Source organism: Aulostomus chinensis, chromosome 9 (assembly GCF_037954235.1).
Source record: "Aulostomus chinensis isolate RoL2024-O1b breed Wild chromosome 9, RoL_Achi_v1.0, whole genome shotgun sequence".
NCBI classification, from domain to species: domain Eukaryota; kingdom Metazoa; phylum Chordata; class Actinopteri; order Syngnathiformes; family Aulostomidae; genus Aulostomus; species Aulostomus chinensis.
In genome coordinates this window covers 27,186,157-27,203,844 of record NC_141328.1, presented here as the reverse complement: position 1 = coordinate 27,203,844, position 17,688 = coordinate 27,186,157, and the positions used below count along the sequence as shown (strand labels likewise).

The window sequence follows — 17,688 nt, the reverse complement described above, 5'->3', positions numbered from 1 at the left end:
ACATATACAAAACTTTGAATATTCATTTTTGTTAAGTTTGAAATTACCAAAAAATATTCCCAAGTACAGGCTCTATATCATGCTGATACTAGACTGTGTTTTGTGAAATTTTATATACAAATATTTAACACTCGGTGTCAAACAGCAACAGCAAAGGCTGGGTGGTCCACAGAAAATAAGATTTCCAGTTGGAATGGCTGCTTCAGACGACTGAGAGAAAGATAAGATCGTACATGAAATCGTCCTTTGCGTGACTGAGGTGGATGAATGGGGGTCACGTCCTTCTCCTCTTTGAGTGCTTGACTGCTGGAACGTCCATCTGATAAAGAGACAGGGATGAAAACAAAAAGGGAAGACAAAGACCCAGGGACAAGCACATAGAGACACAAATATAAAGAATACATACATGATGGAAGACAAACACAAAAGCAACAGACAGAAAAATGTACATGACAGAGAGACATATAGATGCAGACAAACGTGGGGCAAAAACAAGAATTCAAAGTTAAAATTCACCCATCAATGTCACACAAGATTTAATTTGTAACTTACATGGTTTGCATGCAGGTCTATGAAATGTGAAAACATATGTTGAGATGAGTTAATTTTCTTAATTGTAAATAATAAAGTGAATTAAATGGTTTTTTGTCAGTAGAGTACATGCTTAAAATAAACCTAATAAGTATGTGGGGAGGGGTGGTGGGGGTGGTTCATTAAAAGCAAAATGATTATGTCATTAATAAAAAACATTTTGTGAAATGGCAGTTGAATATTCACAACAGTGAAGCCCCGCCCACCCACCCACACACACATATATCCACACATACACACGTCCACTCTCTCATTCTCACTGACTCACCACTGTCCCACTCATATACCAAACAACACAGGCCAATATCACAGTTTACATCTGGAGTCAGATTCACAATGATATTGTTCGATGCGTTTGATATCTGGGAAACCAAATTATCTGAGTGTAAACACGTATATTCAGTTTAATTTAACACCGACATGAAAATATGCAGCCTGATGTAGGTGATACTTACAGATAATGATACACTAGGTGTGTGTGAGTGTGGAGGAGAATGTACATGCTCATGCATTTGCAGTTGAAGCAAAGGATCTGAACCACTGCTACATGTATAAAAAAAAAATACATGCATGATTGCAAGAATATTTAAACTATGTGATAAAGCTTAGCCATATGAAAAAAGCCTACCCATGTACAACAGAACCTGACAGTAGCTTGTAAAGCCTGGTTAATATGCACAATATGCAGAAACAGTGATTTTTTTTAAATCACCATCTAGTCAAACATATAATGCAATCCAGTTGATATTCATGAATGCACTAGCATGGCATCTCCAACACTGAGCAGTGCTGCACTATATGAACTGAACAGAATATAAATTATACATAATATCAGTTTAGCAACTTAGTATCTATCTTATCTGCGTTATGATGTGAGTTGCATGGCGCTGTCTACACTGAGCCAGCAGGTGGAGGTGAGGTGAGATGGTTGCTGCTGGCAGTGCCTGCGGACTTGGGGCAGGGAGGGGGCGTGTCATATGAAGGGATATGTCCCGGGCACAGGCACAGCTGGGCTTTAATCCAGAGCTCATCTGCACTGGGATGGGCATCAGATTTCTGATGCCAACCTCTTCCTACACTGTGCCAATCTCCCACCCTCCTCTATTCTCGCCACTTGGGTGAGTTACCCATGCAAAAGGAAAGATTGCCAAGAAAATGAAATTTAGTACAAAGGAATTCAGCAAAAAAGCAATAATATATGTAATGATGTAAGGATGTCAACACTGATTACATGGAGACTATACTGCAGCCACCTAACGACGTACAAAAACAGGATTATTTAGCCGTTAACATTACATGTTTTAACACATTATAATCCTGTCAGTTAGAAAAGTTATCATTCTATGTTAAAACTAGTACAAGATATTAGATTTACGTCCATGCTCAACATTCCACTCGCTCTCTCTCACTCTCATTCTCTCTCTCGCTCGCTCCCTAAGAGGACGCTACCTTGCTGGACTCTGGGCTTCTTGAACAAGCTGGCGGAGTGGCGCAGTTTGCATGCCCAGTTTTTGAATTTGCGAGTCCAGGATTTCTTGCTAACAGGATTTCTGATACTAGGACATGTCAGGTTTAGGCCAAAATATCCACCTCCTGCATTGTGCTGCTGCTGTCCGTGCCGAAGGGGGATCGGGTGCTGGCTGGAGGGCCACGATGCTTCTCCAGTGGTACTGGTGTCAGAGTGTGAGGGTACAGCCTAGAACAGTTTACACAATTAAGAATGGCTGTATGGGGTTGATTTGTGTCAGACAAGAAGACAATCAAAAATCAGAGACAACTAAAAAAGATCAGCATAAAGTCATATTTATACAGCTGTGGAAATCTGCTTGAGTATTTCAAGTAGAACCAAAAACTGTTAAAAATAAAAAAAGACAATATTAACAGAAATTTAACTCCATTCTGTGGTTGGCACTCACAAGAATAGTTGGTTCTCCTGGTACGGGAGGGCGTTGGGGCCCTGCAGAGTTATCCTGATTGGGAAGCAAGACACAGGCAGGTAGATTGGAGGAAGTGGAGGGGAGAGATGGGCCAGGCTGCTGCTCCACCAGGCCCAGCTCTGCTGAGATGGGCTTTTCAGAGGAAGCTTCGTCTGCTCCTCCATCCCTCTCTGGGTCAGAAGAGGTGGAGGAAGAACGGGAGGTGGTGGAGGAACTAGTGGAACATGAGGAGTGTGGGGAAGTATCTGAGCAGGAGGCAGGTGGGGGAAAAGTCATAGGCTGGAGAGACTGTGGCTCAGAGGACTCGTCTCCACCTGCTGATGTGGAAGCAGCTGATGCTGATGTTGGAGCAGAGGAAGCTCCCCCAGCAGGTGCTGCACCACTGCTGTACTCCTGATACAACAAGTTCCTCAGTTTTTCATCCAGTGTCTTTATGCGGTTGTCAACAAAGTCTATTTTAGGGGGACCTTCACTGTCTGACTCAGCCACAGAGGAAGGCTGAGCGGGGGAAGGTGTCATCGTGAGGCAGAGAGGTGGTAAGGAGGTTTCAGTAGAGGCAAAATGGAGAGGTGGCAGAGAAGAGTCAGAGGAGGGGTGACATGGGATAGAGCAGCTACCCGTGTCCTCTGTGACACTTGTCTCTCCTGTGGACACCTCTGACTCTGACTGCTGCAGAGAAGACTGTTTCTGCAGTGGAAGTGGCTGTTGTTTCTGGGGTGTGTCCATTTTAGCCATTTCCTGTTGCTGCTCGACATGTTGTGGCTGTATTTGTGGCTGAATAGTTTGTTGTGCAAGTTCAGCGGGAATTTGGGATTGTTGTGGAATCTGCTGTTGCAGTGCAGGGCTAACATTTAGCTGAGCCTGTTGTTGAAGAAACTGTTGACTAATTGACAGGGGCAACATCTGGCTTTGATCCGGTTTGAAAGCCACAGCACCCATAAACATCTGCTGCTGCTGCTGCTGCTGCTGTATCACTTGCTGCTGCTGTAAGTGGATTGTCTGTTGTAAGTTTATTTGATGCTGTTGCTGCTGATCAAGCTGCCCCTGTTGTTGAGGCATGACAGCAGCTTGCGGTGCCATAACTTGCTGTTGTAGCTGGTGTAACTGAGGCTGTTGCAGCAGCTGTGGGGTAAACTGTGATGTTTGCTGTTGAACAAGGGGTTGGGTCTGCTGTACAGGCACTGGAGGCACAAATTGCTGCAGGGGCACAGACTGTTGCAACAAATCTTGCGGCATTGACATTTGTGTCTGCATCAGCTGCTGCTGTTGTAAATGCTGCAGTGCTTGATCTTGCTGCAGCTGAATTTGTTCTTGATACATTTGATGTTGTGATGGCTGCTGTTGTTGTGGTGTCGCCTGCACTTTCTGTTGTGGCTGTGGTTCCAGCTGTACCACCTGAAGTTGTTGTTGGACTGTGAAAGCCTGCTGCTGTCCTCCAGGCTGTAGCTGTAGCTGTAGCTGTAGCTGTGGTTGTGGTTGTGGTTGTGGTTGTGGTTGTGGTTGTGGTTGTGGTTGTTGAGAAGCCTGTTTGGCTGCTTGGCTGAGTGTGAATGTCTGCTGCTCAATGTCCAGTTGGCCTACTGCAGATGAAGTCACTGCAGTGGCAGGGGGAGGGGAACGGAAAGAGGATGAAGACGGCTCCACTGCAGACACACATGGCTTTGGAGCGGTTATCACAGTATTCACTACACTTTGATCTACAGTGGAGCAACCACTGCTTCCAGGAGAACTGATAACATCAGGCAGAATGTTGGTGGGTGGTGGAGACAAAACAGAAGGAGCAACAGGCAAACTGGGCATGTTGGTAGAAGCAGGTATTGCAATGGATGAGGGAGCACTGGCAATCTGGCCCACAGAAGTTGAGGTGAGGACTGGCAGGTCCCGACCATCTGAGGCAGTTACAGGGACTGAAGCTTCAAGAGTGGATGCTGGTGCAGAGATGCTTTCAGATGCAGTGGGGAGAGTGGCAGGGGCAGTGGTGGACAAGAGAGCGATGGAGGCAGGGGCTGAAACGGTGGAAACTGGAGGGGAGGTGGCAGACAGTGTAGGGCAGGATGGCGAGGACACTCCAGTGAAGGATTCCAGGCCCTGGTATCCTTCATTCTCTAGAGCCACAGAAATGAATAAACAGTTAGTTTCTGTGACGCTCCTAGCTCATGTTAAAAAGCAACATAATTCATCTGTTAATCGAGAACTCACCTTTCTCTGCTTTAGGGGACTGGGGTACCCGTGTCTCTGTGGTGGGTGGTGGCGTGGCGGCTCCCTGATTAGAGAGAGAGTCTCTGTGACGAATGGTCTGGTTGATAAAGAAGCGCCAGCGTCCCACTGGGGAGGAATGGGGCACTGAGTCCACTGAGAAACCACAAAGATAATTGGTCATTAAAACAAACAGGTTCTCTAGGAAGCATTCCTAAAGGGCAAAGATAAACTCATAAACTCACTTGTAGAGCTAGTGGGAGTGCTCACATACAGCTGGTCAGTAGATCCGGTCTAATTGAGAAACAAAAGATTCAAGTTCACGCACAACACAAAAAGAGTAGAGGCGGTGATACATGAACGTACTGAAATTAACATACCAGTGAATGTGTTTGGAGAAGTTCGTGAGCTTTCTTAACAATGGCTCTCAGCTCCTCCACAAACATCTCCTTCTCCACATCAAGGACAAATACTTCTTCCACCTAAAAACAAAATCCAAACATGTCAGCAAGGAATGACTTTTCTTCTGTGTCATGCAGACTATGGTGAAACATGAGCAGTGTACCATGTAATCTGCTATGTCCTCGGGTGCATCCCCTTCAATGTCAAATTTAAATGTCACCATCTTGTTGCTATGGGTCTCCAACTGGCATTCCACCATATTGTCCCCACTGCCGGAAACCTAGGAAGGACCATATAAATCATTGTAACATATTTGTCGCGGGTAAATCAATAAGAAGTTCGTAAAATTGTTCTTTTTTTTCTTTTTTTTTACAGTGTTCTTACTTGTAGCATACTCAGTTGAAACTGATGTGAAATCTTTTCAGGTCTCTGGCAAGAAGCTCTCCTCTGACTTTTTAATTTTTCTAATTTCCCATTTGCCAAAACCTGAAGAGTTTCTGCCCCATTAGTTGGGCCGGACCTGTTGATGGTAAAATATTACAGTTGTAACACATTGTTCTTGAAATTAAAAAACAAAGTTCCATGACGAAGAGACTACAGATAAAATCCCCCCACTAAACACAAGAAAACAAAAAAACAAAAACAAACGAACAAACAAAAACCGACAGTGCATCATGTGAAGCGATCACACCAGCTGTGATGCCAGTACTAACTGCTACATTATTACAACATTACAATATTTTCAGACCAGAAACATTAATTTTTTTATTTGTTGCCAAAGCAGCATTGACTAATCCATTAGAGTGGGTTTTACTTCCTTACAGATAAAAACTTTAATCTGTAGAAAAAATGAGGCGGAGTGCATTGGCTGAAATATAATCTTTCCACCTGCGTAATGACAATTCGCTTTTAGGGAAATCTGCAGTGAAATCCAAATTGTGAAATAATGTCATCGTTATCTCTCAACTCTTTCTCTATTATTATTGAATCTCATGTTCCTAATGAAAACAGGAAACTATTCGGAGGCAAAGGCTAAGGAAGTCTCTACCCAGATATATGCTGGATGAACCAGAAACCTGCCTGCTCTTTGCTGCTGACCCCAGAGGTTCACGTTCATGGATGATGGGATGGGAGATTGATACAGTAAGTGTCATCTACTCATGGCTGGGACAACATCTGTCTTACAAACCTGGTCTTCATTAGATCTACGTGTGTACAATTTTGGACTTAAACAAATGTGTGCAACTGGCATTTGAAGGAAGGCCCAATAGCCTCTTGCCTACTTCCTGCTTCCCTACCTCCAGTGTCATAGCTGGGACTACTCCCACTTTTAAACTCGACCTTCAAGCTTATCTCAACTACACACCCGTAAAGTTTCATGACTGCATCTTTAAGGTTGTGATGCGATTGCTGTGACAAATACTGACCACAGAAAGACACATAAACATGTGTAAGAGTACTCAAAACAGCTTCTGTGGTAGTTTTGACTTGATACGATGCTTTTAAATGAATGCTTCTGAAATCCCCTGTCAGGACATTGACAGATGGCCATATTGCAAGACATGGCCCTAATATTACTGAATTATGGAACTAGGACATAGGACAGACATACCCGGCCGAAGAATGACGTTCTGTATTTGACAGGTATGGACAATCCTGTAGAATAACATGAATACAGACACAAAGAAGCACACAGGTACACAGAAAAAAAACACACACAAAAAAACCCATCAGTAATATCGAATACAAGTGAAGCTACAAAGTTATTTTGAATTATATTATGTTTAATGACAAACGTAGTGATTAATGTATTATATCTTAGAGAATTAAGACTTGTTAGTTTTAATCAAAAAGGCTTTAAAATAATTGGATAGCTGAATTCTCATTCATTCTGCCAATATTTTAGCAAATAAAAAAACATTTAAATCAATTCAAGTCAACTAGCATTCTTCTTGTACCTGAGTAATACCCAGCAGGGAAATGTCACAGTCTTGCAGCGAGGCTTGGGGCAGTTTGGGGGCATTAGAATCAAGCAACTCTAGAGTGGTGACAGGAGGAGGGGAGGTAGGTAAAAAGTCGGCTTGCCCTGGTAAAGTAACCTGGGCCGCTGGTGAAGATGTTGGCAGCTCTGGTGCAGGGGTAGCAGCAGGATGGTGGGATGGTAGGGATGGTAGTGCTGATGGGGGGCATGAGGAGTGAGAGGGGCTTGGGGGTACTTGATGTGCAGGAAATGCAGCTTGGGGCAGAACAGGCTGCTCAGCAGTGGGTGTCTCAGTGTTAGTCTGCGTGTGAGAGTGAGCTTGTGTTTGAGGATGTGTCTGTGTTTGAGAGTGAGTTTGGGCCTGAATGCTGGTTTGTGTGTGTGTATGGGCTGGAAGCATGTGCTTGGCCTGGTGTTGTGGAGAGGGTGCTGTGCCTGCCACCACATGAACACAGAGGGGCACAATCCTGTTTGCAGGCTGATGTTCAGCCACATTGGAGGCTAACTGTGCAGCAGGATGGTTTACTAGATGTGAAACAGGCTGGCACTGTGGTGGCAGTTGAGTCTCATCAAGGGGTATCAAGGCCTGCTTCAGAGGAACTTGTTGCTGGATGGGACCAGGGATGGGCTGCACTGGTAACTGGGACAGTAATGGCATTTGCTGCTTTGGGGGTGGTGGAGCTAGTGGCTGTTGCCCTTGAGTAAGGTTCTGTAGCTGTGACTGGTATTGCTCAGCTGACTGAGGCATAGTAGACTGAGAGATGGGCTGAATTACTGAGGGGTCAGCAGTGCTTCCTAAGGGCTGCTGCGGGGCCTGAGGACCTTGATGTAGCGCTGTTTGGATTGGAACACTGGCTTGTCCTGCCTGCTGCACAGATTGAGGAGCTGGGACAAGGTTAGCAGGATCCATTACAGAAGAAAGACTTGCAGATTTGGTTGCCGCACATCCAGCTGGGACAGGAGACATATTCACCGGCTGATACTGCAGCACTGGCTGTTGCTGCTGATGTGTAATATGAGTTGCACTCTGTTGCAAAGATGGCATTGATTGTTGAGTGGGCTGAGGGACAAACGAAGCAGCCAGGCCTTGCACCTGGGTACCTGGTTGGCTTGGAGGTTGCTGCTGTATTCCTGGCATCTGAGAATTTTGATGAGCAGGAGTCTCTTGCTGGACCTGACTTTGAATTGGTGCAGTTGCAGCCGGAGCCTGGATAATAGGTTGAATTTGTTGGCCAATCATCTGAATGTCAACAGTTGGGGCTTGGCTGTGTGCTGGTTGGAACTGACTAATTGTTGGCTGTGGAGGTTGAGCCTGGATTAATGGCTGAGCAGTCACCTGGCTCGGTGCAGGAGTAGCTACACCAGGATAACTACTCTGTAAAGGAATTTTCTGCGTTTGGATAGCTTGAGTCTTTCCTTGGATCATTTCTGCTGGAGGAGTTATTTGTGCCTCAATCATAGCCTGAGCTACTTGAGCTGTGGACTGTTCTACAAACTGGACCGGAATCTGGCCTGGGTTTTGGATGGGCGCTTCACTTTGTCCTTGCTGGGTAAGGACTGGAGCTGGGATGACACCAGATGTCTGAACAGGGATCTGTGCAGCCTGCATGACCATGGGAATCTGGGCCTGGGAGAACATATGAGTCTGATGCTGAAGCACTTCAGTGCTGCCTGGAGCTCCAACTGGCACAAGAGGTTCCATTGCAGGTGTGTGGTGCTGAGGCTGAGCAACATATGCTTGCTGCTGCAGGATCAGTGCTGCTTGTTGTTGGAGCTCCATCCCTTGCTGCCCTGTCAGAGGATTGTGAGGCATCATCTGGGCAGCACTTAACTGAGGGATGCACGTATGTTGCAGATCAGCTTGTTTCTGCATAACTTGCTGCTCACTGCTACTTTGTTGAATAGGGACAGCTTCTTGTTTCTCAGTTTGTTGAAGTTGAATAATGGCTGCTTGTTGCTGTCGCTGTTCTTGAAGCTGTTGCTGTAGAAGAGCCTGTTGCTGTAATCTCTCTGCTTGTTGTTGTAACAGAGCTTCTTGTTGTCGCTGTTGCTCTAATTGCTGTTTCAGTAGGGCTTGCTGCTGCTCAAACTGCTGCTTGAGTTGGGCTTGTTGCTGCTCTTGGAGTTGAGCTTTCTGTTGTAACTGCTGCTGTTGTAAAATCACCTGTTGCTGCAAATGCTGCTGAAACAGTGCTTGTTGCTGTTGTTGTTCCACTTGTTGAAGATAGGCTTGCTGCTGTAACTGATGCTCCTTTCGCTGTTGAGTTTGCTGTGGTTGCTGAAGCATTACGAGTTGTTGCTGCTGTTGTCCAATTTGCTGTTGCGTCAGTGGTTCTTTTTGTAATCCAGCTGGGGTTTGCTCCATTTGTTGATATAACTGTTTGTGCTGTTGTTGCTGAAAGGGAGGCTGTTGTTGTTGTTGTTCTAACTGGTGCTGTAAAACAGCTTGTTGTGGTTGCCTTTGTTGCACAAGAGCTTGTTGCTGCTGCTCTTGTTGCTGTTGAATAAGAGCATGTTGCTGTTGCTGATCCAACAATTGTTTGTGTGCAAATGCTTGCTGCTGGTCCAGTTGCTGCTGCTGCAGTTGGACCTGTTGTTGTTGCACTGCTTTCTGTTGCTCCTGATCAAGCTTTTGCTGGATATATGACTGATGTTGCTCCAGCAGTAAAGCTTGTTGTTGGTGCTGTTGTTTTAATAAAGCGTGTTGTTGGTGAAGCTGTTGTTGCAGTTGCTGTGGTTGTATTATGGTCTGATCACGAATATCTCTTGTTGGCTGCTGATTATAAGTCTGAGGCTGTTCTCCGGATTGTTGTAATGACAAAGCTCGCTGCTCCATACCTGTTTGTGTAGCTAACCCTTGTTGCAGAGGAGTTGGCTGGACAGGCTGCTGTACATAGTTCTGCTGCTGAGGGTCATTATGATGTTGTTGGACAGCAGTGGCTGACAGGCTCTGTTGATGCTGTTCCATTGACGGCTGCGTCGCACTGACTTGTTCCATCAGAGTGACCTGGGCATCCATTTGCTGCTGCTGCTGCTGCTGCTGCTGCTGCTGCTGAAGGGTGGAGGTCTGGGAATCCATCCCTATCTGTTGTTGTTGAACAATAGTCTGCTGTGGGATGATGGCAGGTTGTGTTTGCTGGGGTGCTGCCTGGGGAATGATGTCAGTGAGCTGCATGGGAGTGGCAGGGGGCTGGGTCTGCTGAGCGAGGGACACAATAGTCCCCGCTAGTCCGGCAGGATCACTGACCGACATGGATGTAGTGAGAACATTAATGGGCGCTTGTGGAGAAACAGGGGGTACGTATGACTGGGAGGGGGCCATTGACCCATGGGGAGTGGTAGTTTGAAATGTGTCTGATGGGAATGTTTGTGACTGCTCAGAGACATGACAGAATGATGATTGGTGTTGAAAGAAGAGGGAAAAGAAAGTAGTAAAAATTAGGTAGGCGCTTTGGTAACACATTCAACAAATTTAATGTTTTTACAGCAGGGTTTCCCACGGTGATTTATAGTCTGGGGTGGACAGCTTTAAACAAAACAGACGGCCCATGCTGTAATTAGTAAAAATAAATACAATTTCATGAGGTAGGAAATAGTTTTCAGATAGTAGAAAAGAGGCACTTTTTATTGTATATAGCCAGGCAACTTTTTAAATGAGAGAGGCCTTTTGACTATTAGGTCTACAGCCCCAGTAAATGTCCCTGGGGAAACCCTGCGCAGCAAACAGCAGTCAGATGGACAGTTTCAAAGCATTATGAGAATTACTTGTGATTGGGTAAACAGTTAATTTAGAGGAAAGAACCCAAAATGTGACAAACTAGTGGGACCATAACTTTATTTCCATTAACAGTAGTGTTAAGTGTTCACAACCTTGATTTTTATACAAGTGTTATCAACCTTTTCACCTGAAAATATTGTTGAGGTACACTTGGTGATACCTGTGGAACCATTGTCGTGGGCTGAAGAAATGTCTGACCGACAGGTGCCCCTCCGCTTTGGCCTATGGACATGCTGGACATGCTAATACTTTGACCAATAGGCACATTAGGAACGCTTCCACTCTCAGCAATGGGCAGCATTTGAGGATGCTGTGGTACAAAAGCACAGATGTGATTTTATATTGATTTCAAAGGGTAATTAGTTCAGTAGAGTTAATGGATGAGGTGAAAATAACATTGCTACATACAGATGCAGTAGGAGGGAGAGTAGTCTGAGGTTGAGTGTATGATTCCCCTTGCTGAGAGTAGGCTTGGCTCTGTCCACTAGCGTATGATTCACAGCTGGCAGACCCAATGCTCTCCCCTTCTGAATGAAAGGCAGTTAAAATCACGAGAGAGGATGTAAATTACACTGTACTGATGAAATTCCCACTGCAGCCTTTCAGTAAACTCCCAGTATATGAAACATGATGAGGATGAACGCTATACCTGGCAGACTGAGGGTTGTCCCACTGAGAATATGCTGCTGCCTGACGTGCTGGTCCACTTCAGGGAGCTCCTCAGACTCTTGGCCTCCTCCACCTCCCCCTGTCTGTGCCACTGCTCCTGGCCCAAGTGAGGATGGACAGGATGGATGGGGAAAGGTGTAAGACATGACAGTGGAGTCACGTCTTTCTTCAAAGCCCTGCTGTTGTTGGAGCAGCTGCTGCTGTCGTCGCTCCCGTGACTTTTTAATTAGATTTACTCTGTCCCGAATAGATTTCCCCACGACCTTGGCATCACTCTCATGGAAGAAGCCAGACTTTACCTGTGATGCAAGAAGACAGCCAGAGCAAGAAAGATTGAGACAATTAATTAATGTCTGGAGGTAGATGGAGGGAATCTGGGTCAAATTCCTTGAAATGGCTGATAAATGAGCTGTTGAATTTTCTTCGGCTAATCTTTCTTTGAGCGTTAAATCAAAACCGTTTCCCTGTCCTGCCCTTTTCTATACCTGACACTCATGAACCCTTTAACAAGAGTCGAGAACAAATTGTTTCTGTGTCTCACCATCTCGAGAGCCACTTCTTCAGCACTATCATTCTCCAAGTCATAGCTAAACTCGATAGCCTCATTATCCTTGTGTTTCCCCTTCAGCTTTTTGGGGTCTTCAACCCAGATCCGGAGAGCCAGACAGTCCTGGTTCCCTGTGTCTTCCTCTGCCAGTTCCACTCGGACCCCTGTGTCCTCCCCAAAGAACGCATGGTTCAGGAGGTCTCGAATGGAGAGTCTGTCAAAGGAAAGACAATAAAAGGAGGGGATGGTGAGATAGGCATCCAGATGGTTACGGTAGAATTATTGAACCATCTTGCATGAATATGTCATTTTAGTAAAATCAGTGAAAACCTGCTCACCTTTGGCTCTTGTTCTGACGAATACAGCCTTCGATGATCTCTTTGATCTCTGGGTCATTCACCTTATCGAAGCTGGCTGGTTTTATACCCTGCAGAGAAGAAAATGGCTTTGTTTATACTTGGAAATTAATTTTGATGTTACACAAAATCATTGAAGTCAATATTCATCCAGGATCTACATATTGAAGGCAATATTCATCCAGGATCTACACATTTCAACACTCTAATAGATATTTAATTTCAGCAAATATACTTAGTTTGTATGGCAGGCATGAAGAGACTTACACTTGTGACTTTGCGATAAATCTGAGCAGCATTCTGGCACTCAGAGTAGGGATATTCTGAAGTAGCCATCTCCAGCATGCACATGCCAAAGGCGTAGACATCCACTGACTCATCATAGTGCTCCTCATACATCTCTGGAGCCATGAACTCTGGCGTTCCTGGTAAGAGAAGATGACAGTTCCAAGTGAATAACAAGCAGTGCAGCGACATACATTTTCATCTCTATTGCTGTATTAATCTTTACATAAGCCAATTCAGTTTTATTTATGCAGCCAAACGTTGCCAATAGACCCAAAAAGGCTTTAAAATCTTTACAGTGAGCAAAAACATAAATCCTTGAAAGAAACACTGTCCAAAGATCACTGATGCCAAAAAGTAACTGAAATACATCAAATTTAAAACCATCTTAGTGCAGTGTACTTGCTTCATGAGTTGAACTTTATTTCTGTAACTGGAACTCAGCGCATTGTTTAAGTCAGCTCACAGAGACAATGTATCATCAGTGGCCTCTGTTTACAGTAAGTGCAACCAGCATACATTTTTAGAGCAACCGTCAATACTAATCCATACTCTCAAACATTTGAGGTCCTCAATAAAAATCACAAGATTGCTGAATACAGGGGAAAGTGAATCTATCCACTGTAACTCAGTTTGCTTATTCAGCAAACACACACTCGACATTGTTCTCAAATGTAGTCGAACGACCTGTGTAGCTGACCTATGACACTCTTGGCGAAGGACGTCCTCATCAGAGTTGCCAGTCCCAGATCACCAATCTTGACTGATCCTGTGGGGCCTGTTATGAAGATGTTGTCACACTTGAGGTCTCTGTGGACTATTGGGGGGGTCCTGGTGTGAAGGAAGTGAAGACCCTTCAGGATTTGCCTACACCAGCTCCTCAGTACCTTGGGTTTCATGACCTTAAAACGCTTCAGGTAACTGCAGACAGAGCGAGGACAGGACTTTACACCCAGACTAAGAAAATAGATATTAGTACAGTACATACAACATTGTACATCCCTTTGCTTTTCAATGCATCCTGATAATGTTACATGCATCTTGATGGATCTTAGATGGATTACGTTTCTTCAACATAAAAGTGGGATCAACCTTTTTGAATAAAAATATTTCCCATTAATGAAATGTTCTTCTTCTTATTTAATGCAACACTACTGATATTCTAAGAACATCTGCACATGCGCTTCTCTCGAGCAGCACTTTCAGATATTTATACAACAGACTCACAGGAGAATATCTGAAGGCACATTTACACTTTCTGGTCTGCACTGAAGCATTAACACTGTTACAGATGACATCACTTATTTACCTTTCATCATCAATTCAATATGAGCTGTATATCAATTTTCTCTATTTATTACATGCTTCATTACCATACAGATTTTGGCAGTGCAGGCCTCCTATCAAAATATTATATCGTTAGTTCTTTTAGTAATAGCTAATTCATCGACATTAATAAGCTGCACTGACGTTTTGAGTGTTCCTGACGTCATGAGTTCAGTGACCAGTACGATGCACTTCTTGCTGCGGAGCACAGACTCCCAGGAATCATAGAAGCGGACAATGTTGGGGTGCTGGAGCCCTTTCAGCATCTCTGCCTCCTCCTTGAAGCGCTGCTGCTCAGCCTTGGTCAGCTTGCGGTCCTGAGATGACAGGTACATAGAGCATGGATACATTCATTTATGGCATGAATGAATGCGAATGCTTTATTCACCTCCATAAGCCATGCAAGAACGCTGCCACTAAAAAAAAAAAAAAAACCTGAGGCTACCCGACTCTGCACAGCCATGACTCTGCAATAATATCTACTGCCACTAGATGGTAGTAGCCATACAGGGATGCAACGCTGCTGAGACAACACCCAAGTCTTAGCTTTATAAAACACATTTCTGCTGCATCTGCCACACATCCCCAGTATGGCGGCCAGACTGGATGTGGCAGAAATCAAAATGCACTTGCACAAGCAGCATCCCCACAGCCGCAGAGACAGCCGACGAATCACTCTGTGAATCTCTGATGCATCGTTTGTTTACAATATCTAAGATGTCCAGCACTGAGTGTTCTGATCCTTGCACAAAAAACAGTCTTTTAGTGATGTCTATTTCTTGTGCATCTATATTTTTTGTCTCCTCAGTTTTCTTAAATCTGTAGTGCACTCATCAAATACTTGCTCTGAATTTGAAAAAAAAAAAAAAAAAAAGCACATATCTTTTACTTCCCTGAATGTCAAGACAAAAGCTATTAGCATAAAAAAATGTGTATGGTGTCCTGGTGATGTGATATTAAAACATCGAATACAGTGCTGACAAATGAACCATGTTACAGAGGAGGAATCCTCACATGCTCCAGACAGAGTATTTTTAGACTTGTCACAAACAAATGTTGTCTGCTATTTCCATGTGTACAAACAACAAAGCATTTTAGGTCCGTGGTTTGACCTTTGTTGACCTTGTGCCCTGTGATTTAAGGGCATTATTCAACAGCTCAAAAGTTTCAATTAAAAAAAAGGCACTTGTGATTTAGATTTCTGTATGTGGTTGTTTTAAAAATGCTACAATTGTAACCACTTTGAAAAAGACAAAGTATAAGACCAGAAAAAAAAACTTAATTTCTATTAGGTGGCCAGATGACAGCCACTGTCGTGTCACCAACAGACCTCACTAAAAATAGAACAGAAGTCATCATAACACTGGCTTTCAACAGATCGATTCCATTGATGTGGATCTTTTTGCTTTAAACAAAGCCCCTGAAAGGGAGTAAGTAGATTGCTGACATGTAAGTACAGATAAACAGCGTTTCATGCCATGCCATTGTCTGTCTGTCCACCTGTATCTAAATATATTGTATGTTTTGTTTATTTCTAGGTAGCATCCTGCATCTCTTCCTCTGTCTGTCTGTCTCTCATATTTTCACACATCTTTGGTCATCTGTCTACACTGGTTCAGTGTCCTTTTCTGGAAGTCCTGGTCAAGACAAGCTTGCCACCCCTCCCCTCTCGACAGCGAAGCATCAACAGAAAGTACGCTGCACTATTATGGCTAAGAATACACAGCACAGCCAAGGTCTGTTCTCATGACAGGAAATGTTTATGCTTGTGTACCTGACTATGTACAGGTGTGTCTGGACATGCTCAGCCTGTTATTTTTGGATAAAAGTATGTTTCTTTTTGATATAATATTGCTCGTTATTTGTCAGGGAGAATTTGCTCTATTTGGGTGCCCCTGTCCTCTGTCTCACTCGTCAATAAGAGTATGAACCTGACTCACTGACAGAGGCAGAGCTCTTGCCTGCATGTCCCTGTCTGCTGCCTCCTCAGCATTGTGTCTCCCTCCGAGTGCCACATCAGACAGCCTTTGGGTCAGCAAAGTTCACTTGGAGTTCACTAAGTAAAAGTCTGTCTAGACAGCCTCACACATATTTACTCCCCCGTCTGCAGTTACCCACTCAAGCACTGCCACTATACACAAATGCACAAAAATGACCTTGTTTTTTTTTTGTTCTTTTTTTTTTTTTTTTTACATGCGATCAGAGAGTGCCATTTTATAACATATCACACTTTGATTGTCATATCTGTGTTTGAGTTATAATGATTTCGATCAGCAGTAATGGCCTCGTACTCGGGAAGACTGGTCATATCAGTGAGATGAATATAAGTGGCGGAACTCCACCTCATTACTCAAACCCATACATAATTAGATAGTGTGTTTGAACAATAACAAGAGTTTAACTTCCCACTGTCAGATGCGCAGGGGGGTGTCTACTGAAAATAGCACGCTGATCCTCACACCATTATTCAACCACCTCTCCCCACTCACAGGTAAAACAATATAAATAGCACACAAATTCCCTCAAGGCATGTAAGAAATATTCAAGACTGTTTAAAGATCCAAAATTTAAGGTCGCAACAAGGACCGGCAATTATAGCAATCAAGCCAAACTGAAAACCTAAAGTTTTAAAGATATAGTATGGAGACTGGCAGGGAGGTGGCAGGGACAACAGCAGTGGTTACAGGGGGGGGGGAAGGCACTGTTGTTCACATCCTGAGGTAGCGAGCAGCGTAGGATGCAGCAGTTACAGAGGCAACACTGCACTCTCTGCTAGATCATACAGGTCTAAGAGGAAGCGCCCTATGTTGTTGAACAACTGAATAAAATATTAAGCAAATCCATCAGGGAATATGAAAGATATTCAAGATCGCAGATCAAAAATCAATCATTCAAAATGGCTGCCAAAGGAAGTTAGCGACAGACTAAAAACAGTAGTGATCAAGCTTAAACCATACTGACAACAATTATTACTGTCTGCAGATGGTGTAATGAAGGCCTTTCATCACCAATCAATCACCTGCTCCACATTAACTGTTTTTCCTTGCTCCGTGCTACAACCAGGTAGTTTTTGTGTAACCCTGCTAACAGACAAACGCCACTGAAACATAACGTCCTTGATGGAGGTAATAAAAGGCAGCGTGTGCTCTTGAAGCCTCAGTCCTTTTTCCATGGCCAATGCTGCAAATCCTCCCTAAACACAACTGCTGCTGTTTGGAGGCCTCACTCATACTGACAGTGATAGCAAATAGAAGAATACAACTAAAAAAAAAATGAAGACAGTAATTGTACACTGAAGTACAATTTGGCCACTTTGCTTCAACCGTAACTTAAACACAACTTTGACAAACGTCAACATTAACAGGATAAAGAAGGGGCTGAACAGTCTCCCGACCATCAGATAATGGAACTGGTGAGCAGCAGAGAAAAGATAACAAAGAGTGAAGGGGAGAAAAGAGCTCCAGAGCTCACGACACAACCCTTTGTGATAGCCCCAGTCTTGCTTCCTCCGATAACTCAATTAGACTTATTCAGAAATAAGTTTTAATTTAAAAAAATGTAGGCGCATATACAGAGAGTGTAGTGCAGTTGCAGTCTACATCCATGTTTATGCAGATACG

The 17,688-nt window shown here is 44.0% G+C and overlaps 1 protein-coding gene across 3 annotated transcripts in view; it reads right to left on the bottom strand.

Annotated features, from left to right (window-relative positions):
• The window catches only part of wnk3 (WNK lysine deficient protein kinase 3), a 41,837-nt gene that overhangs the window by 5,737 nt on the left and 18,412 nt on the right, over positions 1-17,688 (bottom strand). For 2 of the 3 annotated variants that reach the window (XM_086214728.1, XM_086214727.1), the window contains exons 3-20: positions 14,213-14,385; positions 13,443-13,663; positions 12,725-12,882; positions 12,440-12,528; positions 12,096-12,315; positions 11,535-11,853; positions 11,294-11,412; positions 11,013-11,195; positions 7,085-10,480; positions 6,739-6,782; positions 5,511-5,646; positions 5,290-5,406; positions 5,105-5,206; positions 4,970-5,018; positions 4,728-4,880; positions 2,508-4,633; positions 2,041-2,287; positions 234-319 (exon numbers count right to left, since the gene is read on the bottom strand). In XM_086214728.1, coding sequence (XP_086070854.1) covers positions 234-319; positions 2,041-2,287; positions 2,508-4,633; positions 4,728-4,880; positions 4,970-5,018; positions 5,105-5,206; positions 5,290-5,406; positions 5,511-5,646; positions 6,739-6,782; positions 7,085-10,480; positions 11,013-11,195; positions 11,294-11,412; positions 11,535-11,853; positions 12,096-12,315; positions 12,440-12,528; positions 12,725-12,882; positions 13,443-13,663; positions 14,213-14,385 — 7,938 coding nt within the window. The remainder of the gene's footprint in view (positions 1-233; positions 320-2,040; positions 2,288-2,507; positions 4,634-4,727; positions 4,881-4,969; positions 5,019-5,104; positions 5,207-5,289; positions 5,407-5,510; positions 5,647-6,738; positions 6,783-7,084; positions 10,481-11,012; positions 11,196-11,293; positions 11,413-11,534; positions 11,854-12,095; positions 12,316-12,439; positions 12,529-12,724; positions 12,883-13,442; positions 13,664-14,212; positions 14,386-17,688) is intronic. The other variant, XM_086214729.1, reaches the window with a different exon arrangement.